Source organism: Protopterus annectens, chromosome 3.part1 (assembly GCF_019279795.1).
Source record: "Protopterus annectens isolate FY-2018-M chromosome 3.part1, PAN1.0, whole genome shotgun sequence".
Classification (NCBI taxonomy): Eukaryota; Metazoa; Chordata; order Ceratodontiformes; family Protopteridae; genus Protopterus; species Protopterus annectens.
This window is the reverse complement of record NC_056732.1, coordinates 715,813,034-715,832,602: the sequence shown is the minus strand read 5'-3', so window position 1 is coordinate 715,832,602 and position 19,569 is coordinate 715,813,034. Positions and strand designations below refer to the sequence as shown.

Sequence of the window (19,569 nt, the reverse complement as noted above, 5' to 3'; positions counted from 1 at the left end):
ATGTACTTTTTGTCATTTTGGACTAATTCTGAGCATATCTGGGAATTCCCACCCAGGTTCCTAACATAACTAAAGAAAGCCTTGTGATTATCTTTAGTGTTCTGTACAATTTTTCTCTCAAAGCTGGCCTTAGACGATTTTATGAGTGCCCGTAGTTTTTTGCTAATACTGATCAGAGATGCCTTCCCTTTTTGGGATTTTGCTCTATCATGTAGTAGCGTCCTCCTTCTGTTGTATAGTTTGTTTATGGCTGGGGTCCACCAGACAGGACGTCTGCCTTTGGAGGATTGGGTCTTGGTTTTATTTGGGATTGCATGATCCATGCATTCCTGAAGGTGTTCATAGAATGTGTTTATGAAGGATTCTGCAGTCTGGGCCGTATTTTCCACAGGCTCGGTGGATTTGAAGGATTCCACCTTGGTTTTGATGAGTGTGAAATTTGCTTTAGAGAAGTTTTTCACTGTGGTTTTCTGGGCAGGGGGTGGGGTCGGGATGTGAATATCCAGTGAGATTAGTTTATGATCTGATCTTACCAGTGAGGGATACACTTATGGTCTGGAGCATAGAGTCCCCATGTTGGTGATGATCAGGTCCAGTATCTTTTCCCCTCTTGTGGGAGTGGTAACAAGTTGTTCCATGGCATTTGAGTTTATAAATTCTAGGAACCTTTAGGCTAGGGTGTTGGAGCTAAATTAATGCTCCCAGTCTATGTTTGGGTAGGTGAAGTCGCCCAATATAATGGTGTTTGGAGAGACCATCATATTTTCCAGTGTTCTCAGGAAGGCCGAGTGGGGTTCCTGGGTTTGGGAGGGTGGTCTGTAGCAGGCTATAAACTGGAAGGCAGTTTTACCCACTGTTAGTTGCACATGGATAGTCTCTGATGCTTCGTGCTGTGCCACCAACCTGGAGGTGTGGGTATCTTTGATGAATATTGATACTCCCCCTCCTTTTGTGGTTCGGTCTAAGTTTTGGGGCCAAAAAGCATGGTATGAGGTATAACCTGGTAGTGCTGGGGTGCTCTCAGGAGCCTTGAACCAGGTTTCTGTTACTGCACAGATATCGATGTTCTCCATGCTAAGGAGAGTTTTGAGTGCATGCATCTTGAAGTTTAGACTTCTGGCATTGCGTAGCATTACTCTTAGTTTCTTATCCCTTGTGATACCTATGGAGGTGGGTTTGTCTTTTGAGCCTTGCCTAAAAAAGGCACTATGGGGGAAGCAAGAGCCTTTGCCAATATCCGAAAGCCCAGGGGTGACAGGTGCAAGCCGTCCATAGTGAAGCATTGTGGCTTGTCGAGCATGTCATCCCAGGCTGACAGGCATTGGATCCCCTTTGAATGACACCACTACTTAAGCCAATTGTTGAAATTGATCATCTTGTCTTCATATTGTGGCATAATTCTTGGTGAGGGTAAGATGCTACTCAAGGTCAGGGTCATACCGGCCTGGGCTACATGCTCAGACAGCTCTTCTATATCTCTTTTCCTGTAGTCCAGGGAGGTACGTCTCAGGTCATTCACACCAGCATGGACAATGACCGAGTCATATTTGTACTTACCTTGGAGTGACCTGAGTGCTTGTGTTATGTGGCGGATCCTAGCGCCCGACAGGCAGCTCACCGTGACCTTCTCCTTGTTCAGCCTCAGCCTGGTGAGCAGGACGTCAGTGTGCCTGACGATAGAGTCACCTATTCCAAGTGTATCAGGTGTGTTGTTTAGCCTTAAGGGCTGTGACTGTTCAGCACACTGGCTTTGTGAGCTATGTGTTGCATGTGTTTTGTTTTGGGGTAGCGGTTGCTTGGGTGTCTGCTTTGGAGGTCTCTGCTGCTTAGGCAGATTTTTATTTAGAGCCTCCGAGTATGTTTTTGTGTGTTTATGTGTTTGGTTTGCTATCGTGGTAGGTCTATGTGAGACTGGAATCATAGTGAATGTGGTTTCCTTCTCCTCCTGACTGGTTACGCCAGTACTGAGTTGAGAGAGCTTAGCCTCCAGTTTGGCTGTATGGTTGCATCTCTCACATGTGTTGGAATTTGTTGGGAGGAGGAGAGGGTTGTCTGTGTACATGAGGCAGTTGTAACATTGCCTCAAGATTCCCAGATTCACCAGCTGGACCGGAGAGGAGATTGTCAACTGACCTTTGGACATGCTAGAATAGTATTGGGAATTCCTTTATAATTGAAAAAAGGGCCAATGGGGAACAAGGTACTCAAGGGGAGTTTGTGAGGGTGTAGTGCTTTTAATTTTTTAGTGCTGACTTATATAATTGCTTTAGTGAGCAAGTGCCAGGTAACTTAAATGCAATGTGTTACAGGTAACTTAAATGCAAAAACGACAAACAGTAACTTTCTTTCAAGTGAAATAAGGAAATAAGTACAGTAAGCAATGCAGATATCACTAGGGATCCACAGAAGCGCTGAAAAGCCGTGTTTTAGGTGGAATTAGCGTTTGAGGGAAATAACAAGGAAACAAAGAACAAGCATACAAACAAAGCTAGATTCAGCAGGCCTGGATCTAGTCTATGCTACAGCAAACAAGGTGTACCAATTTCAGTAAGAAGCAGTTCAAATATATCGGCACTATAAGCCTTTAACTAGAAATTCCCAGCTCAGAAGGGCAGAGTCCAGCCTCTCCTCCCACAAGAGTGCAGACCACGAACCCTCTTAATGTAAAATAACTGGCCTGAAGCCCAAGTGCTTAAACCAGAATTAATACACTTTTAGAATAACACTGAGCCCTCAATCAGCAGTTCCCAACTTAGAAGGATGTAAGCTACCTGTTCTGCCACTACAGTACAGACCACAAACCTTCTTAATGTAAAACAACTGGTCTGATGTTGGTATTTGAATAACTTCAACTCTTATAAAATACTTTAAATTCATCCTATGTGAGTGTAATAAATGAGTCTACATGTAAGAACACTTGGCTTGGATGTAAGCGACAGAACAACTATTGCACTGTTGTTAGTTAGTAAGATAATATGTAAGGCTTTAGTTACCATAATTTTATTGTCATTGCAATGATGTTTGTGAAATATGGACTGATATTAATATACTTATGAAATGTTTAATTGGGCAATGCCATTGAATATATATTGGCAGTTATGTGAGTTTCATTTAGTATTACTAGCTTGGCTAATGCTTCCAGGAAACTGAATAATCTTGCTTTGTCAATTATTTTAGAGCAGGATCCTCTGACAGATATGCTGCAGCCAGGTAATGCTAGGCCTCAGCTCACACCCAGCATGCAGCTCTGTTAATTTAATAATAAAGAGCTTTCATTTAATTACTTATTTACAGCAATAGTTTCTTTAGAAATGGAACATGAGCAGTGTAATTCTAAGTATGCTGATTTATTTATTGGTATCATTAAATGGGACTTACCAATTCTCTTATTCTGCCAGTAAAGTAATACTGCTATGTACAGGTCTAACTTTAAAAAAATGTTATGTTGCTGTGGGGCTATACTTGGGAAGAGACAAACCTTCTATAAGATATGTCTTTTAACATGTAAAACTCAACATGAAAAGGGCCCAGAGTATGAAACCAAACTGCCAATCCCTTACCTTCTTGATTTCTCGTTCTGCTCCATTTATGACCTTGAATTTAATATATGTAAACCATAAAAAGGAGGTAGCCCTGACATGTTAAGAAACACACTAATGTCTACTTATTTGGACAATTTTTTTCAACAAAATAACACATTCCTTACTCAACAGGCCATATTGCTTCTTTTTTTGACATCTTTGTATATCTTTGTATATTCTGTCCTGGTGAGTCCAAGAAAGAAAAACATTTTTCTCTGGACTTTTAATTCATTGAGCTGTGAATAGCTGTTGTTGTTGTTGTGTCTTTCAGCTTATCCCAGTTACGGGTCGCCACAGCAGAACTCCGGTCCGCTAATGTTTGGTAGTGGTTTTTTACATGCCGAGTTACCAGCCCTGACGCACAACCTTCAACGAAGGCACGCCCATTCACGCATGCCTCCACACAGAAGACGCTCTAGCTGAGAATCGAACGGGACAATGTCTTGCTGTGAGGCGACAATGCTACCGCAGCACCACTACTGCGGGTATAGCTGTGAATAGCTGTAGCAAGGTGAATTCTTTCCCCTTTTTTGGTCATATTACTATATTTCCTCTAGGTTGGATCTACATTACCAGAAAGCTGCTTTCTCAACCCTATACATATGCATAACTGTTGATTACAACATTAACTGGCAATATTTGTTCTTGTGTACTTGATAAGTCTTGCCAGTGAGATGTATATTATATAGTAATTCAAATCTATATTGCTTAATATTGATAGCATATATTATTTCTAGTTTAAAATGTTTATTAAAGTTAAGGATGGAATATTTAAGCTTAATGATGTATATCAACTGACAACACTACATTTTAATGTTCTTTTCCACAAAGCCTGTCATACATTTCATAAAAGTAATAAAAGTAGTAATAATAATTTAATATTTGCATTGTTAAATTTCATATTCTTTTATGCATTTTTTTCAGATGAAAATATTTGACAAAAATAAGGATGGACGACTGGAGCTTAATGATATGGCCAGGTGAGGATTCTCAGAGTTTACTACTCAGACAAGTAATCAACTTTGGCTCATCCTGATATTTCCTGACCTATATATCACCAATAGACAGGATCGTGTGTTAGACTGTGGAGTGGACATAAGAAAAAATAAATATGACTGCACTCTTGGAAATGATAAAGAAAGTCTTATTTTCCTAATTTCTATTTACATTATACACACACACACACACACACACACACACACACACACACATATATATACATATATATATAAATATATATATATATATACGCACACACATATATGTTTTTATGCGTGTGTGTGTGTGTGTGTGTGTGTGTGTGTGTGTGTGTGTGTGTGTGTGTGTGTTGGGGAGCCTGACCTTATCCCACTTTTGTGTGAAGTTGAAAATGGTATATAAGATTAACAGGGTGTGTGCGGAGTGCAGAGGGGCTTGCCCTCTGTAAAATAGATTATGTTTGTTTTTCTATACTTTTCAATCATTTTAGATTTGCTCTAAAGTGATTGCCCTTTTTCATTTGCTCTTTAAAGCATCTGTGTGTATATATACGTACACACACACACACATATATATATATATATTTATATATATATATATATATATATATATATGTATATATATGTGTGTATGTGTGTGTGTGTGTGTGTGTGTGTGTGAGACACGCCTGCACTGGCCCAGTGAGGGATGTGCACATTGGGAGGGTAACAGGTGCACACACAGTAAAGTACAATTTCCCTTAAGAGCTCACAGAGATCACAGTCAGTATGGGGCTGATTTCTTCCTCTCTTTCCAGATCCCCAGTAAGACTCCCCACTGGCACAGCTATAGGGTTAAGATCTGAGCTGAGTGGTCAAGCCAAAACCTCCAGCACCATCTCTGTCCAACAAGTGCTTCGTGTCCCTGCCCAAATAGCTGACACACACACACTTTGAGATTTGATTTATATACGAACATACATGCACTCCTGGGGAAGTCTGGCACAGGTTCCCTAGTGATGCCCCTTTCTGCCCAGACTATAAGGTAGAAATAACTGCAAACAACCACCCTTACTTATCAGCCCCTATAAGGCCCATACAAAGGATGACCAATTCCACTGAGTAATGTTACTATTATTCAAATGGTAAGTGTGACCAAAAAAAAAGAACTGCAAGGGTTAATCTCGACCAACACTATTTAAGCCAAATACAGTAAGCAATTTTGTTTAGTTAAGTAACTAAAGTTCTTCAGAAAAGTTTAAAAACATGATTTAGACTATTAAATAGTCTTCCACCAAATCACATGATGCACTGACAATCAACTGATCTAAAAAAGTCATATGATAAAACAGTATATCATGAAAAAAAAACAAAGAAACCATTTTTAAAAAACAAATCATATAAAACCAAAAGTAAACAATAAGCTGAAAATTAATAGGATGAAAATTAAGCTGCAAGATAACGGTATTAATACAAGGTCCGACGTTAATATTTAAATATATAAATTTTACACTATTGCATGCTGCTTATGTCTCCAAGCTCTTGTGCTTCAATATACAAGAGATGGAGCAAAAATCATTTAACCCAGGGTACATATAAGCATCCAGTCTAATTTGCCAATATAATTCAAGTTGTGCTAAGATTAAAGATTTAAGATTAAAGATTTTGCCCCCCCCCTTCATTTAATTGAACTTGATTTATAATTCTAAAAGAAAAGGAAGTGTGACCAAAACTTTTTAAGGCTATTTAATAGTGGCCTGTACAGTGTCAACAAATACATGTGCAAGTACGCTAAGAGCTTAAATATCTCTAGACAAACCAGCCCACAATTAAAAGGTTTAAATATATTTAATAAGAAATAATAAAAGCACAAGACAATACTCAATATCTCAACACAGTGACAACAGAATTCAGAATCACAGGAAATATTTTAAAACAACATTGCAGGACAGTCAAACATAAATATAGAAATCATCTAAACTAATGTTACTGTATTCCTATCTATTTCTAAGAGAGATACTATGATCTAAGTCTTACTTACAGAGCAATACACAGATGAGAAGTGTTGAATGGATGTTTACAGGTCCAATGACAAAATACAAAATGCACAGACTCACTTTCTGAGATAGTTCTTAAATTACTATCAAACATTTCTGCTGTATTATCTCAGATTACATAATTCTTTTTCACCTCTCTACCTTCCGTTCCCAGGCTAACAGAAACTTTTAACGTTAACACCTCTGTGTCAGAAATACTTATCTCTCAGAAGCTTGCCTGGAACTGGAAGTCATAAAGCAGTTAAATACTTTTATCTTTGAAACCTGTAATTATTTCTGTTTCCAGACAACAGGGAAACCCTCTATCGCTAGACATCCTGTCTCTTTGCTGTATTAACTAACTTTATAGCACATCATAAAATTCTTTACTTTTCAACTTATTTTCTTAGAGTTTTTCAAGTTAACTCTGCATGTTCCAACTTCTACCATAAAAACATACATATCCATAGGCATATAGTCCATATACATGTCTGCTCTTCTCCAGCAGGGTACACTGTGGTTACATTCTTGAAGCTCAGCACATAACATATAGTTTAACACACTTCTGTACTAGCAGTTTAATACGCACATAACATATAGTTCTCTGAAATTAAGTCAAATGAAATTTCAGTTATATGAAGTAGACCCATATATATATATATATATATATATATATATATATATATATATATATATATATATATATATATTTGTTACTCCAGCCTTCATTTAGGCCTCCTAATCTGTTACAGTTCAAGGGTTTACCATGGGTCTGAAGAAGTATGTGAACTGGGCATACGTGGCAGGGGTCACATTTTTGCATCTTTTGATGTAGTATCTTTGTACATGTGTATCTAGCAGGATATAGGCATCAGATTTGTAAGATGTTATCTCACCACGTTTTAAGATTTCAACAACAGCGTTATCAACTGGATTTGAATAGTTAGAAGTTGTTTTGGAAAACAGCTTCTTTGTGCTCCAGTACAACAAATTTCAGCAGTAGCCATGGGTTCAAGAGTGTCCCCAGTATTTCTGAACCTGTTAATGGCTTGATGGGAACAAGTGTGTTTGAAATCCAGCACCTTATTTGAGAAAGTAATTTTTTTATAGAAGATTCATTAATGACCTTATTCTTGTTTGTAAAGAAACTGAAGGGAAATTGTACAAACTCTGACATTACGAATTCCAATACTTCCTTTTTGTAATTTACCTTGAGTGGCCATGGAAAGACGATCTATTATTTGTATATTACAGTATCCTTGGAAGAAGGCATCAAGGAGTTTGTGAGTAAAATATTTTGAAAGGAAACATTTGTAAATCAATATTTGCACATTAAAGCGTATACCCCATCATGTAAAGAAAGGGGTGGTAAAAAAATAATTCATAAGGCTCAGCAGGCTCACCAGTGTAGAATCCACCTTTAAAGAGGAAATTGTTTTTCTAAAGATGTTTATTTGTCCAAAAAGGATATGACTTTAATTGGTTGACAAACATCATTGCAAAGGTGCACATGCTTAGGTTGAATAATGCAAGACCGATTTTGAGAAAGTATCAGTCTGAATGTAATTCAAATAAGGGAAATTCTTCCACTGTGACTAACAGTATATTGACAAAATATAGTAGAGCTTTCCCTCTTCCCATTTCTAATGACATGTACCTTATCAGGGCCATATTACAGGACAATTAGAAGATTATTTTGGGAAATGTGGAATTATGTAAGATTTTAGGTGCAAGCCCTTCTTTCACATACAAAAGAAGTCAGAATGTGAAATCTTTGTTGGAAGGTCAGCAAACGAGACCATCGAGTTTACAGAATTCTTTTGGCACTTACAAGTGCAGCAAATGGAAACTGTGTTGATTTGCAATAAACAGTTCAAATGTACATGTTAGGGCACTAGACATTCGTCTTTGGGCTGGAGTCAGGTATAACTGTAATTCACAGGGATGAGTTTATTTGGCTTCCTGTGATTATATAGGAAAAACTGTGAGGAAGTTGGCAAGAAGAATCTACTAACATTGTCTACCCATTAAGAAAAAGGACATTGGTAATGCCCTAGCTAAACATTCCCTTACATGTCCGTTTAAAAAAAAATCCATTTTGTTTTGTACTGGACTCAGTCAAGTTCAATGGTTTAGTTGGAAATTACAATCTCAAACTGTAATGCTGTGAGTCCAGCTGGTAGTTTAGATTAAGAGCAGACAAATTTCCAGGTCTTTATGACTTAGTCAACATTAATGTTCTTTTTACTGGCACAGAAGCTTTGAGGTGACTAACTGTTGCTTTAAGTAGATGAGTCGCAGATGAAGCATTGGTTTAAATGATGTTTCAACTAGGTGTATATACGTCATTTCACTATTAACATTGTAAAAGTGTAGTTTTTTTACTTGCACATGATTTTAGATGCTTTGTTTCTTTGAAGTCAACAGGGCATGATTCATATGTTTTGATTGGCTTTCAGTGATCATGTGGCCACACGGTTCAATTCTTAAATACTAAGTCTGAATGGGAATGATTTCCTCTGATAAAGTTCTAACATAAAATAAAAGAATGAAAGTGCTTAGTGAATTTACACCAGTGGTGGAGATTCTTTCTTTTACTGGCTTTGGTGAAATTGTTCTGTTGTTTAGTAAGGTTTAGAGTTAATTAACCCAGGGGTATATGTTGCTTCATTAAATTTAACAAAGTGTTAAAGTGGATAAATGACAAAGACGAGAGATTCATAATAAACTTGTATAAATATAAATATGATAAAATTTGCTGTATTGTAAAAAAGAGTAAAAGAGAAAAAGAGTATATAAATGATTACCAAGAAAAAAATATTTTTGTGGAAAATAAAAACTGATAATACAGAAAAAAGATGTAAGGATAAAAAATACTATGTTAAACCATGAGAAAATCTAACAGATGAAAAATTAAAGATATACAAATAAGAAGCAAATTGTGTAATCAGAAAGTGTAATGTCAAGATTTTTTTTTGGAGACTGGTAATAGATAAAGTGCCAGAAAAAGGAAATATGTCATAAAAAAGTGCTAGTATATGTTTACATTGTCAAGAAGAAACTAAAGAACATGTGTTATTGAAATGTAAAATAGTAAAAAAAAGTTATGGGGAAACTGTAAAGAAATGTTTTTGAAGATATAAAGGAAATAGATAAAATAAACATGGATGTGACTAAGTATGGATTTTATAAGAATGGAAGTAATGAATGTGCTAAAACAATAGATACAAAGTTATTTTATGTTGTATGGGTTATGTGGAATGGAAGTATAAATGAAATTATGTTTAATGGTAAATGGGTTTTAACAAAAAATATTAAGTACAATTAGATGGTGGTTATGGAAAAAGGAGTGAGGGTCTAATAGGTTCATAGGTGTGTACTAGGCTAATGGCCATGGAGCCTATATATGCCTAGCCCAAGAAGATTCCCTGGCATCATGCTGCCTAAAGTTAGTTCCCAGTGCCCCTGTCAAGCAAGGCCACTGAAGTGATCCCCGGGGTGAACTACCTATTTCTCACCCACTCGTCAAGATTTCTCTTAAACAGGGCCAGTGAAGTGCTCTGCTTGACGTGAATGTGAAGTTTCTTCTAGAGTATGGGAAGTCTCTGGGTTAGGAACCTGTCCCTCCAGCATGTTCTGTTTGTTGTGGTAATGAGGTTAAGGTCCCTGGAGTGTGTGTTTCGGAGGGACTGGGATTTCTTTAGGTGTAGCATATCTAGCAGCTCTGGGTCAGACATAGGTCAAGCAGAGATCACCTCTAAGTAGGCGATATAGCTGGAGTTTTTGAGTCTGTCCGTATAGCGCATGTGTCTAAGGTCTAAGATCCTCTTAGTGAGGTATTTTTGTGGCCTTTCCATTTGTTGTAGGTGTCTAGTGAGGTACATACCAAATGGGGTGTTGTATTCTATAATAGGTCTAATGAGGGATGAGCAGAGAGGGATTATGACCTCTTTCTTCCTGGATGAGAAACCTTTTGTAATGAGATGTGCCACATAGAAGGACTTTCTGACTACAGTGGCAATGTGGTTATCAAAGGAGAGGTTGCTGTCAATCTGTGTCCCCAGGTCTCTTGTCATACCTTCAGTGTTTAGTTGACTACCACCTATGTTGTAGTTCATGGGCACCGAATTTTTCCCAAAGGGAATGATAATGCACTTGCGTGAGGTCCAGAGTTTGGAGATTCCCTATGTCCTTATTTATAAGGTTCATGATGATAAACTCCATAGCCTTACATATCAGACTCATCAGGCTAATGGGGCAGTAGTTTCCAGGGTCTGTAGTCGCTCCCCCTTTGTGGAGTCGGATGACGGTAGCAGTGCGCTATTCGGTAGGAACAAAGCCTGAATTGAGGCTGTGATTGAACAGGGTACTCAAGTGTGGTGCCAGTTCACTTTGTAATTCATGTAGAACACAGCCAGGAATATTTTCAGGTCCCATGGAAGCTGTATTCTTGGCTTTGGACAGTGCGTTTTTTACCTGTGTAGCTGTGATAATAGGGACTTGGCATTCCTCAGGTATTGTGATAGGCCCTTTAGGGGGTGAAAAGGGTTAAAGTTCACACTGAACCTGTCAGCCAATATGTTGACAATATCAGTTGGTTCTGTATATGTATTGCCATTGTGCTGTAACTCAGAGCAGATCTAAGTATTGCCATGTAGATTCTTGACATAACTATAGAATGCCTTGTGGTTGTCTTTAGAATCTGCAGCAATTTTGGGGATGAAAATTTACTCTGACAGTAAAGGAAACTATGAATATGTGTAAATAGATTTGTATATATATTTATACAGTTGTAAATATTTGTAAATGTGTAAATATGTTGTAAATAAGAGTTTGTTTTGTGTATAAATAAAGGACTCCCTAAACTTTTCAATAAGTGCTGTGGAATCTTTTATATCCACCTGAGTTACCACCAACTCAAGCAGATGTAGCCTCAGTTTAACCTCTCATCTGAAGGACGGCACACTCAGGAGTGCAGCATCCCTCCTTATTCTGCACTGCAGTGTCAGTAATTGATCTATCTGGTGTGAGAATAGAACTTACAGCCTTCTGCACTAAAGTTGTGTGTGCTACCCATTGAGCCACTGACACTAGAACAGGGTCATGTAGACATTATTTTATTTAGTTTAGAATTTTGTGTCTAGAACATTCTGTTCAAAAATTGCTCAATGGATGGTGTAATTTCTAGTGGCTAACTGTACATCATGTTGAGGTCACTTGATAAACATTAAAGACTGAAAAAAAATAAATTTTTTGAGAGTGATACAGGAGGTGACATAGTGTTTCAGTGGTTAAAATCTCTGTCTCATAGTCCTAGGGTTCATTTCTGGCTTTCATTCACTATCGGCTTAGAGTTTGCATGTTCTCTTCATGTCTGCAAATTTCTTCTCCAGTTTCTGCCAAAAGTCATGTCAGTTGACTGCTTTAAATTGTTCATACGTAGTTAATTTAACCACAGTTACCCTTGTGGTTTAGATTATAGATGGAGAGGATCTGGGATAGACCAATTCATTTACTCAGATAACAAATGAAAATGTTAAAACATGGCCTTACTTAGGAATGGGGTCCTGTATTGCCATAGCATAAAAAAAAAATTAAAAACATTTGGAAGAATTAAACCAGAGAGCAGACACAAGAAACACTGAGTGCTAAAAGTGCTTTACTATAAACATAGATTTGCTCCTAACGACTGTAGTAACAAAACCAGAGAACCTATGGATGTGGTGACCTCTGGCTTAGGAGCACGGTCTATTCTTGCCACGAAACTTCAGTAAATGCCTCGAAGTTAGGAAAAGGAAAAAAAGCTGTATGAATGCTCTGAATCTAGATGATGATTGCTCTGAGTTTAGAAGATAATTTTGGAATACATCTCAATGCAATATACAACAAAGTGATTGCAAAAGAAAGAACATGTATATGTGCTGTGAGTACAAGAAAGATGGCAAGAGAAACTGCAATGGTATAAAAATATGCATAAATAAAATTCAAGGCCAGATATGGATAAAGAATAAAGTAGAACTGAAGAGAGAATTTCTGGGTTTTAACATAATGCAACTCGTGATGAAGGCTCTCCATCAGTTTGGACCTGATAGATACATAAAAGACTAAAAAGACATACATTTAAACCACAAGATAAGGGGTTGATAGTGTTAGCACAAGGGAGCAGCTATGTTCTCCTGTGATCTTCTGTGTTATAGAACCTGCAGAAAATGAGATGGTCAGAAAAAAAGATGGTTTTGTTGTGTGGAATTAATAAAAATGTCACAGTTTGTAATGGATTTATTTAAACTGCTGACTGCATTGCCCAAATGATCTAGACACAATATCACTGGAGATGCAGGGAGAAATGTTCCAAACAAATTGAAATATACATAATCCTAACTATAAGATGCAGCAGTGAGAAGATGAAAATAAGATGTTGAAAAGGGAAGCTCTAGAAGCAAGATAAATGTTACTGAAATGCAGAAATAATAGGCATACGTAAAGTTCAGCAATGTCAGTTATATAAATAATTAAAAAATAATTAAAAATATGGCAAACGGCAGAATGGAAAACCTAAACAGCAAGGCTGAATGAAATGTCTTAAGAAATGTTGAGGAAGTTGGGAAGAACAACATGAAAAACAAGGACTAAAATACGCTGAGAAAGGAGCAACTAAATATAAACAAGGAAGTGAGGGAGCGAAAATAATCTGGCTGAAAAAAGAGGAAGAAAGATGCAAGTGTGGGAAAATTAAAGCAACCTTTAAGGCAGAATCTCAAAAGATCTGGAATGTTGGGCAATGTCCCCAGATGAAGAGGTGCAGGGGAGCGGTCCCACTGCAAATATATTTCAAAATTACATTTTGTCTTGTCAGTATAGGCTTGATCAGATGGGTCAGCATGGAAGTCTGACTGATTTGTCTAGCTCTGCAGTTCAATACCGACCAGATAAGGTATTTAATACCTTGCTGAAGTCTAAACACTACCACTTAACTTTATTTAGGCTAGATCATGGGCATTCTGTTAGTGTGAAAATGACATTTTCAATACTATAACCAGCTCCCAGCCCATGCTCGGAGTCAGGCACAAAGATACTTGTATATATGTGGGTTTAACATCTCTCCATCATGGTGAGAAGAAGGAGAGCAGGAAAGATGGCCGCTGACGGTTAAGTCTTTATGAAAATGGTTTCTTTGCTTTTGGTGAGAACAGTGCCTTATCTGTTCTTTTGGCTGGTGAGTTTGGAAACAGTTACTAAAAGTGTTTCAACTTCTGTTTGCAGGACTGTAGGAAGTGGGCACAACTGCTGTGGGAATAAGAGGGATAGTAACGGTGAGATAAGGAAGCAAGGCAGGTCAGGAGTCATACTGAATGGGACAAGTGGACATTTGGAAGGGGGTTGTGAAATAGCGAACTAGTCCAGACTGACTTCTTGAAAGGCATTATAGAAGGATATATTCACAGCCTTTTGCCTTCTCTTCCCTGTCTTGCTGACCTAGATTCCTTCACTCTACAGCTAACAAATCATCTGCAATGAACTGTTTCATGTAAGGACTATTCTATATAATGTATATTCTATAATATCTTTCAGCCTTGTTAACATACCTGCACCTATAAAACCAATATAGCAGTAGAGGGAAAGAAAGAACAACATTTTCAAACATTTTAAATTGATATAACCTCCATACAGACTGTTCTTGACATTATATGTTTCATGTGTTGTGCTTTATTTTGTTGTGTCATTCTCATTTTATCGCATTCCTGAAAATAATAGTCTGCAGATTCCAATGCATTAATGTCTTAGCATTTAATATGAATAAAATAAATAATTGCATTGTATTCCCTCCAAACTGTTCTGTTGATTTGGCATAAGAGGATGAGATCCCTGGATTGAAGGTGCCTTGTATGCCAGACAGAGGTTACCTAATGGCAGTCTGTAGTATGACGAGTATAGTGACAGGGCTTTAAGTCATCCATGTAGGGACATGTTTAGGCCTTGTATCCTTTCAGTAAGGTATCTCTGCTGGCATTCCAGTTGTTGCATGTGTCTGCACAGATACCCACTAAAGGGAGCATTATATTCAATGACTGTCCAAATGAGGGCCGAGTAATGGGGAACAATGACATCCCTAGATCTAGAACAATCCCTTTGTTTATTTGCAGTGCAATATAGAAGGGCTTTCTTACAATAATGGACACATGTTGGTCAAAAGTTAGGTCACTGTCCACATGAGTTCCTAAATCTCCATCAGCTGGGTCAACTCTTAGGGACATATTCTCAATGTGGTACCTCCCTGGGGTAATGACTTCTCAAAGGATACATTTATGCATTTTCTGGCATTTAGTTTCAGTCCATAATTTTGGTACCAGTTAATTATTTGGGACAAGTCTTTCCACAGGATTGCTAAGTCATTTGGGGATTCAATGACTGCTCCTAGCTTGTAGTCATCTGCAAATTTAGTCATCCAGAGCATTTTAGTATCAACTTTTATTTCAGAAAAGTAGATGCCAAACATTAATGCCACAGATTTTCATTATATCTGGAAAAAACATTGCTGTACTAACTTAACAGTTAGTGCAATGGGTTAATGCTGGTGTTTCATCTGTCAAGGGGGTAGGGTTCGAAGCCCCCCCCTTTGTAATTTATTTTAGTTTTTGTTTTTCACTCATCTTATAAATTATTTACAACACATACCTGGTATGTAGGGGTGGTACAGAGGGCTAATGACCTCAGTGAGAAAGTACAGAGTTGGAATCTTTTTTAATGTCTTTAAGACATGCTACTTATAGGTACCCTCTTCTTTAGTGGTCCCTTGCTCCATGTTTCTTTTTGTTAATTCAGTGCTTTTAAAGCATACTATACAGAGTATCCCCAATGGCTAGGGGCCTTTCCTGACCCATGTTTTCAGAGTTATCAATGGTATTTAGTTGGTCCCCACCCCCAATTCTCATGGTGATTGAGTGGCATTAAGGCACAGACTCAGTGGCATTCTCCATGGTGCTTAGTATTCCTCTGCCAAATCCTGTGATGTTTAAGTGCTGTTAAGGCACAAAATCAATTGAGTTATGCCTGGTATCCTTATGGCACCATTTAAAGCATTATCCCTGGTGTCAAGTGTTCCCCTAATCCTAAGTGTCATTCAGGTGTGAGATGTAAAAGTTCTCCCTGATGGCTAGTGGTTACCCTGTCTTGCATCTTCAGAATTACCCTTCTGGTTAGTGGTCTCTCTCAACCCATTATTGTAAGCTTTGTTTATTAGTCTATGTGTGTGTGTGTGTGTGTGTGTGTGTGTGTGTGTGTGTGTGTGTGGTGGTATGACAACCACCCCAGCCTATCTATACACACACACACACACACACACACACACACACACACACACACACACACACACACACACACACACACATTCATCACACACACATTCACACATTCAGCACATGCACAGACATACACGCATAGCCCTTTCCACTCGACTGCACTCATGGACACACATTACACAGACACACACATACACACACCCACACCTAATCTGCCCCCCCCTAATTATCCCCACACTACGACCTCCCAGGCAGAAATACTCACATATACATTCACACATGCAGCCTCTCACAAACAATAACATTGTACTAAATTCCCAACACTTATGCCTTTGGTGATTGGTGAACATGGCCTTTTGGCCCTGTTTATTACTATGACTGGCCAGGAACAGGTGTGATAATTTACACAGCTGAGTGATTCTCTAAACCTTTATTTGTAGTAACTATAAAATATAATTCATGTTGCTGCTTCTAGCTGTTATTTTGACTATAAACTTGTCATACATGTCTGTGTCCTTGCCCTAGATCTTGGTTGTAAAATTGTTCTTAAACCAACCAATTTGTCCAGTTAATAAACACGCAAACAAGCAAATAAACATATGTCAGTAAATATGTATTGCCTACAATGCAGGGTAGGTGTTTTGTTGAAGAAGTACTATACTTGAGAACATTAATTACTGTTCAATGTTTATACCCTTAAGGATTTTGGCGCTTCAAGAAAATTTTCTTCTACAGTTCAAGATGGATGTAAGTTTTGTTTACTCTTTCTGTATTCCTTCATTTAGAATGTAAATAAATGTCTGAAAGTGGTTACTTGTAAATATCAATAAAACATGATTCTTTCATGTTTAAAATAAAAACGTTGCTAAATGTTTTGCAGTATCCTGTGTGAATAGGTGTACAGCACACTAATTGACATTTGCCATTATTGTTTTAGGCATGCAGCATAGAAGAACGGAAAAGAGACTTTGAAACGATATTTGCTCACTATGATGTTGTAAGTTCTCTTCTACTGACTTTCTTTTGTGATTTTTAAAAGAAAAAATCTTAGTATATTGACCAAACAGAGCACTAAACAGCAATTACTTTATATCAAAAACAAAGGTCTTATGATCACACACCCCATATGCAGAAAAGTGTTTTATTAACCAGATAAGCTTAGTAGGCATGATTGCCTGTTTTCAGGAGTGATGAGGAACACACTGTTTTTTTAAGTTACTTACTCATTGTCATGCAGGCAGCAAATGAGCACTGAATGAATCAAACACATTACTACAGGATGAAACTCATTAGCAATCAATGACCTTAAACCTCTGTGTTAAGCTCCCAGAGAGTGATGTATAACACAAACAATCTGTTCTCTGCCATTGCCTGATAACAAAACTGTAGTCTGCCTAGTTTTGTGTATATTGTTTTAAGAACAGAAGTGCTTCTTAGGGCATAATATTTGCTTCTCCGAAAATGAATTAAACAACAAAGTAAACAAGCAGTAGTTCAGAGGATGAAGTTGAAGGTGATAATAATCTGGTTGAAAATAGTAAAATATAAAAAAAATATTGAAGAGGGAAATGTACAAAACCACATATAGTGGATGGTGTTATTACTGGGATGGGTAGAGGTAAATAGGCCATCTCTTCTAGAAGGATGAAAGAGAAGACTGTGACTAATAAGCTTTATAAGACTGGTGGTTATATACACTTTGGCAACTGTGGCTAAATTACTGTTCCCTCTAGAAGTGAGACAACAGCTTTAACACATTGAAGGACAGGAGCCCACATTCTCATTTTAGAGTGGATAATTTGGAAATTTCCATAGTGGTAATTTTCAGATTTATGACCATTTTCATTTTCACAGCTCATTGTTTCAGATTATTTCAAATATTTTTACAGCACTGTGATCAAAAGAGAGAGTTCACTCTAGTTAAGTGAGGAAAGAGTAGTGAATTCCAACAAGATATTTAACTTCGTTTTTTATTTCACATCTTTTCACAAACTGAGTAGATGCTGTTCCAATAAAAATGCAGAAGTGTAAATGTTGCCATTATTTTAAAACCAAAACCATAGAACTGTTGAAGTACTTCTCCAGTTCTGATGTGATTCAGTTATCCTACTGGTGGACGAAGCCTGAACTATCGAATTTCGACTGCCCCAGCTTCAACTCACTGACAATCAGAGTTCCTCTATAGGAAATCACTGTCAGCATGTTGTGCCAGAACTGATTCCCCCCTTTTCAAGTAAGTGTAACCTCAGAGTTGGTATATAGAAGTTCAGGGGGTGCAGGGGGCATGCCTCCCTGCACAAAACCTTATAAAAGTATTTTTAGGCAAGATGGTTTAGGTGAATGCAGTTCAGGGATTGAAACCTCTATGCATTCACTTCCATCCACTCATAGTGGAACTGCTCTGGTTCACCTCAGAACAATTAACATAGTTTAGCAAGAAAATAAATGAGTCCATGAGAGTGTTTTCAGGTGCATAATTTCCAGTAGGAAGCAGATGTAAGTTTAGAAGGACATTGGGGAATTTGGTCCAGGAATGAGATAATCTCAAAAGAGTTCCGCAGCATTGTAAAAGAGATGATCATATGTATGTTTAGTGGCACACCACTTGTTTTTGCAGGTCTGTCCATAACTTATAAGGATTTTAGGTCTTGGATGCTACCATGAAGCATTGTTGCAAGGTTTGCTTACTAATCCAGAATTTTGAACTGTAATTTATTTTTGCACAGCTTAGACACTGTTGCTTAAGAAAATTCTTGGCCTGTATTCAAGCATCTATTGCACTGAAGGAGAAGAAACTTTGGAGATAAAAAGGATCAAATCTCACCTTTGTTGAAGAAGACATTCCGGGGCCACAGCTTTTCCCCTTTTTTCCCAGTGTAAAGATAGAACATTTTCTGGCTATGGGCATTTTTTTTTCTTGGAATAAAAGCTGTGAATATTGTAAAAATTATAAAAAGTACCATGGAACTGTTATAATAAGTTCCCAAACTATAGAAAAATGTCATCTCTCTGAGAGAGAGAGAGAGAGAGAGAGAGAGAGAGAGAGAGAGAAAGAGAGAGAGAGAGAGAGACAGAGAGAGAGAAAGAGAGAGAGAGACACAGAGAGAGAGAGAGACAGAGAGAGAGAGAGAGAGAGAGAAAGAAAGAGAGAGAGAAAGAAAGAGAGAGAGAGAGAGAGAGAGAGAGAGAGAGAGAAAGAGAGAGATGTAATCATTCTAACTTTTTACAGAGGAAAGTGTCATAAGAATCATGTGGATTTTCACTACATGAGAATATGTAACCTGAAAGTTGTCTGATAACTCTGTACGGACACATCTTTAATCAGTTTTCTTCCAAATTCATAATTAGGATGGGCACACCCAGAAAAAACAGTGGCAAAGTGAAAGAAAACAGATTATATAATGTTAAATCAATAAGTGTGTGCCCCACCGCCACACAACAGCTCTGGAAGCTTTTCATACTTTGGCCATGGCCCCGACTTTACATATGTACCTGGAAGAATTGAAGAATGTGCATAAGATGTAATGTCTTAGGCAATATGAAAGACTTTATTAATCATAATATCTGCTCCATGGAGTAATACTGAGATTTCAGTGACACTTGGGTCAGAGGAGAGTGATTTTGAATTATTTATTTAAACTTAAGTTAATTGTTCTGCCCATCATGGCCCTCAAATAGCAGATTGCTTCCTTGTCAT

General features: G+C 37.7%; 1 protein-coding gene across 1 annotated transcript in view; it reads left to right on the top strand.

Moving 5' to 3' along the window:
* The window catches only part of SCGN (secretagogin, EF-hand calcium binding protein), a 1,236,219-nt gene that overhangs the window by 929,992 nt on the left and 286,658 nt on the right, over positions 1-19,569 (top strand). Inside the window, exons 7-9 of the mRNA XM_044067071.1 lie at positions 4,506-4,561; positions 16,574-16,619; positions 16,810-16,869. Of these exons, the coding sequence (XP_043923006.1) occupies positions 4,506-4,561; positions 16,574-16,619; positions 16,810-16,869 (162 nt within the window). The remainder of the gene's footprint in view (positions 1-4,505; positions 4,562-16,573; positions 16,620-16,809; positions 16,870-19,569) is intronic.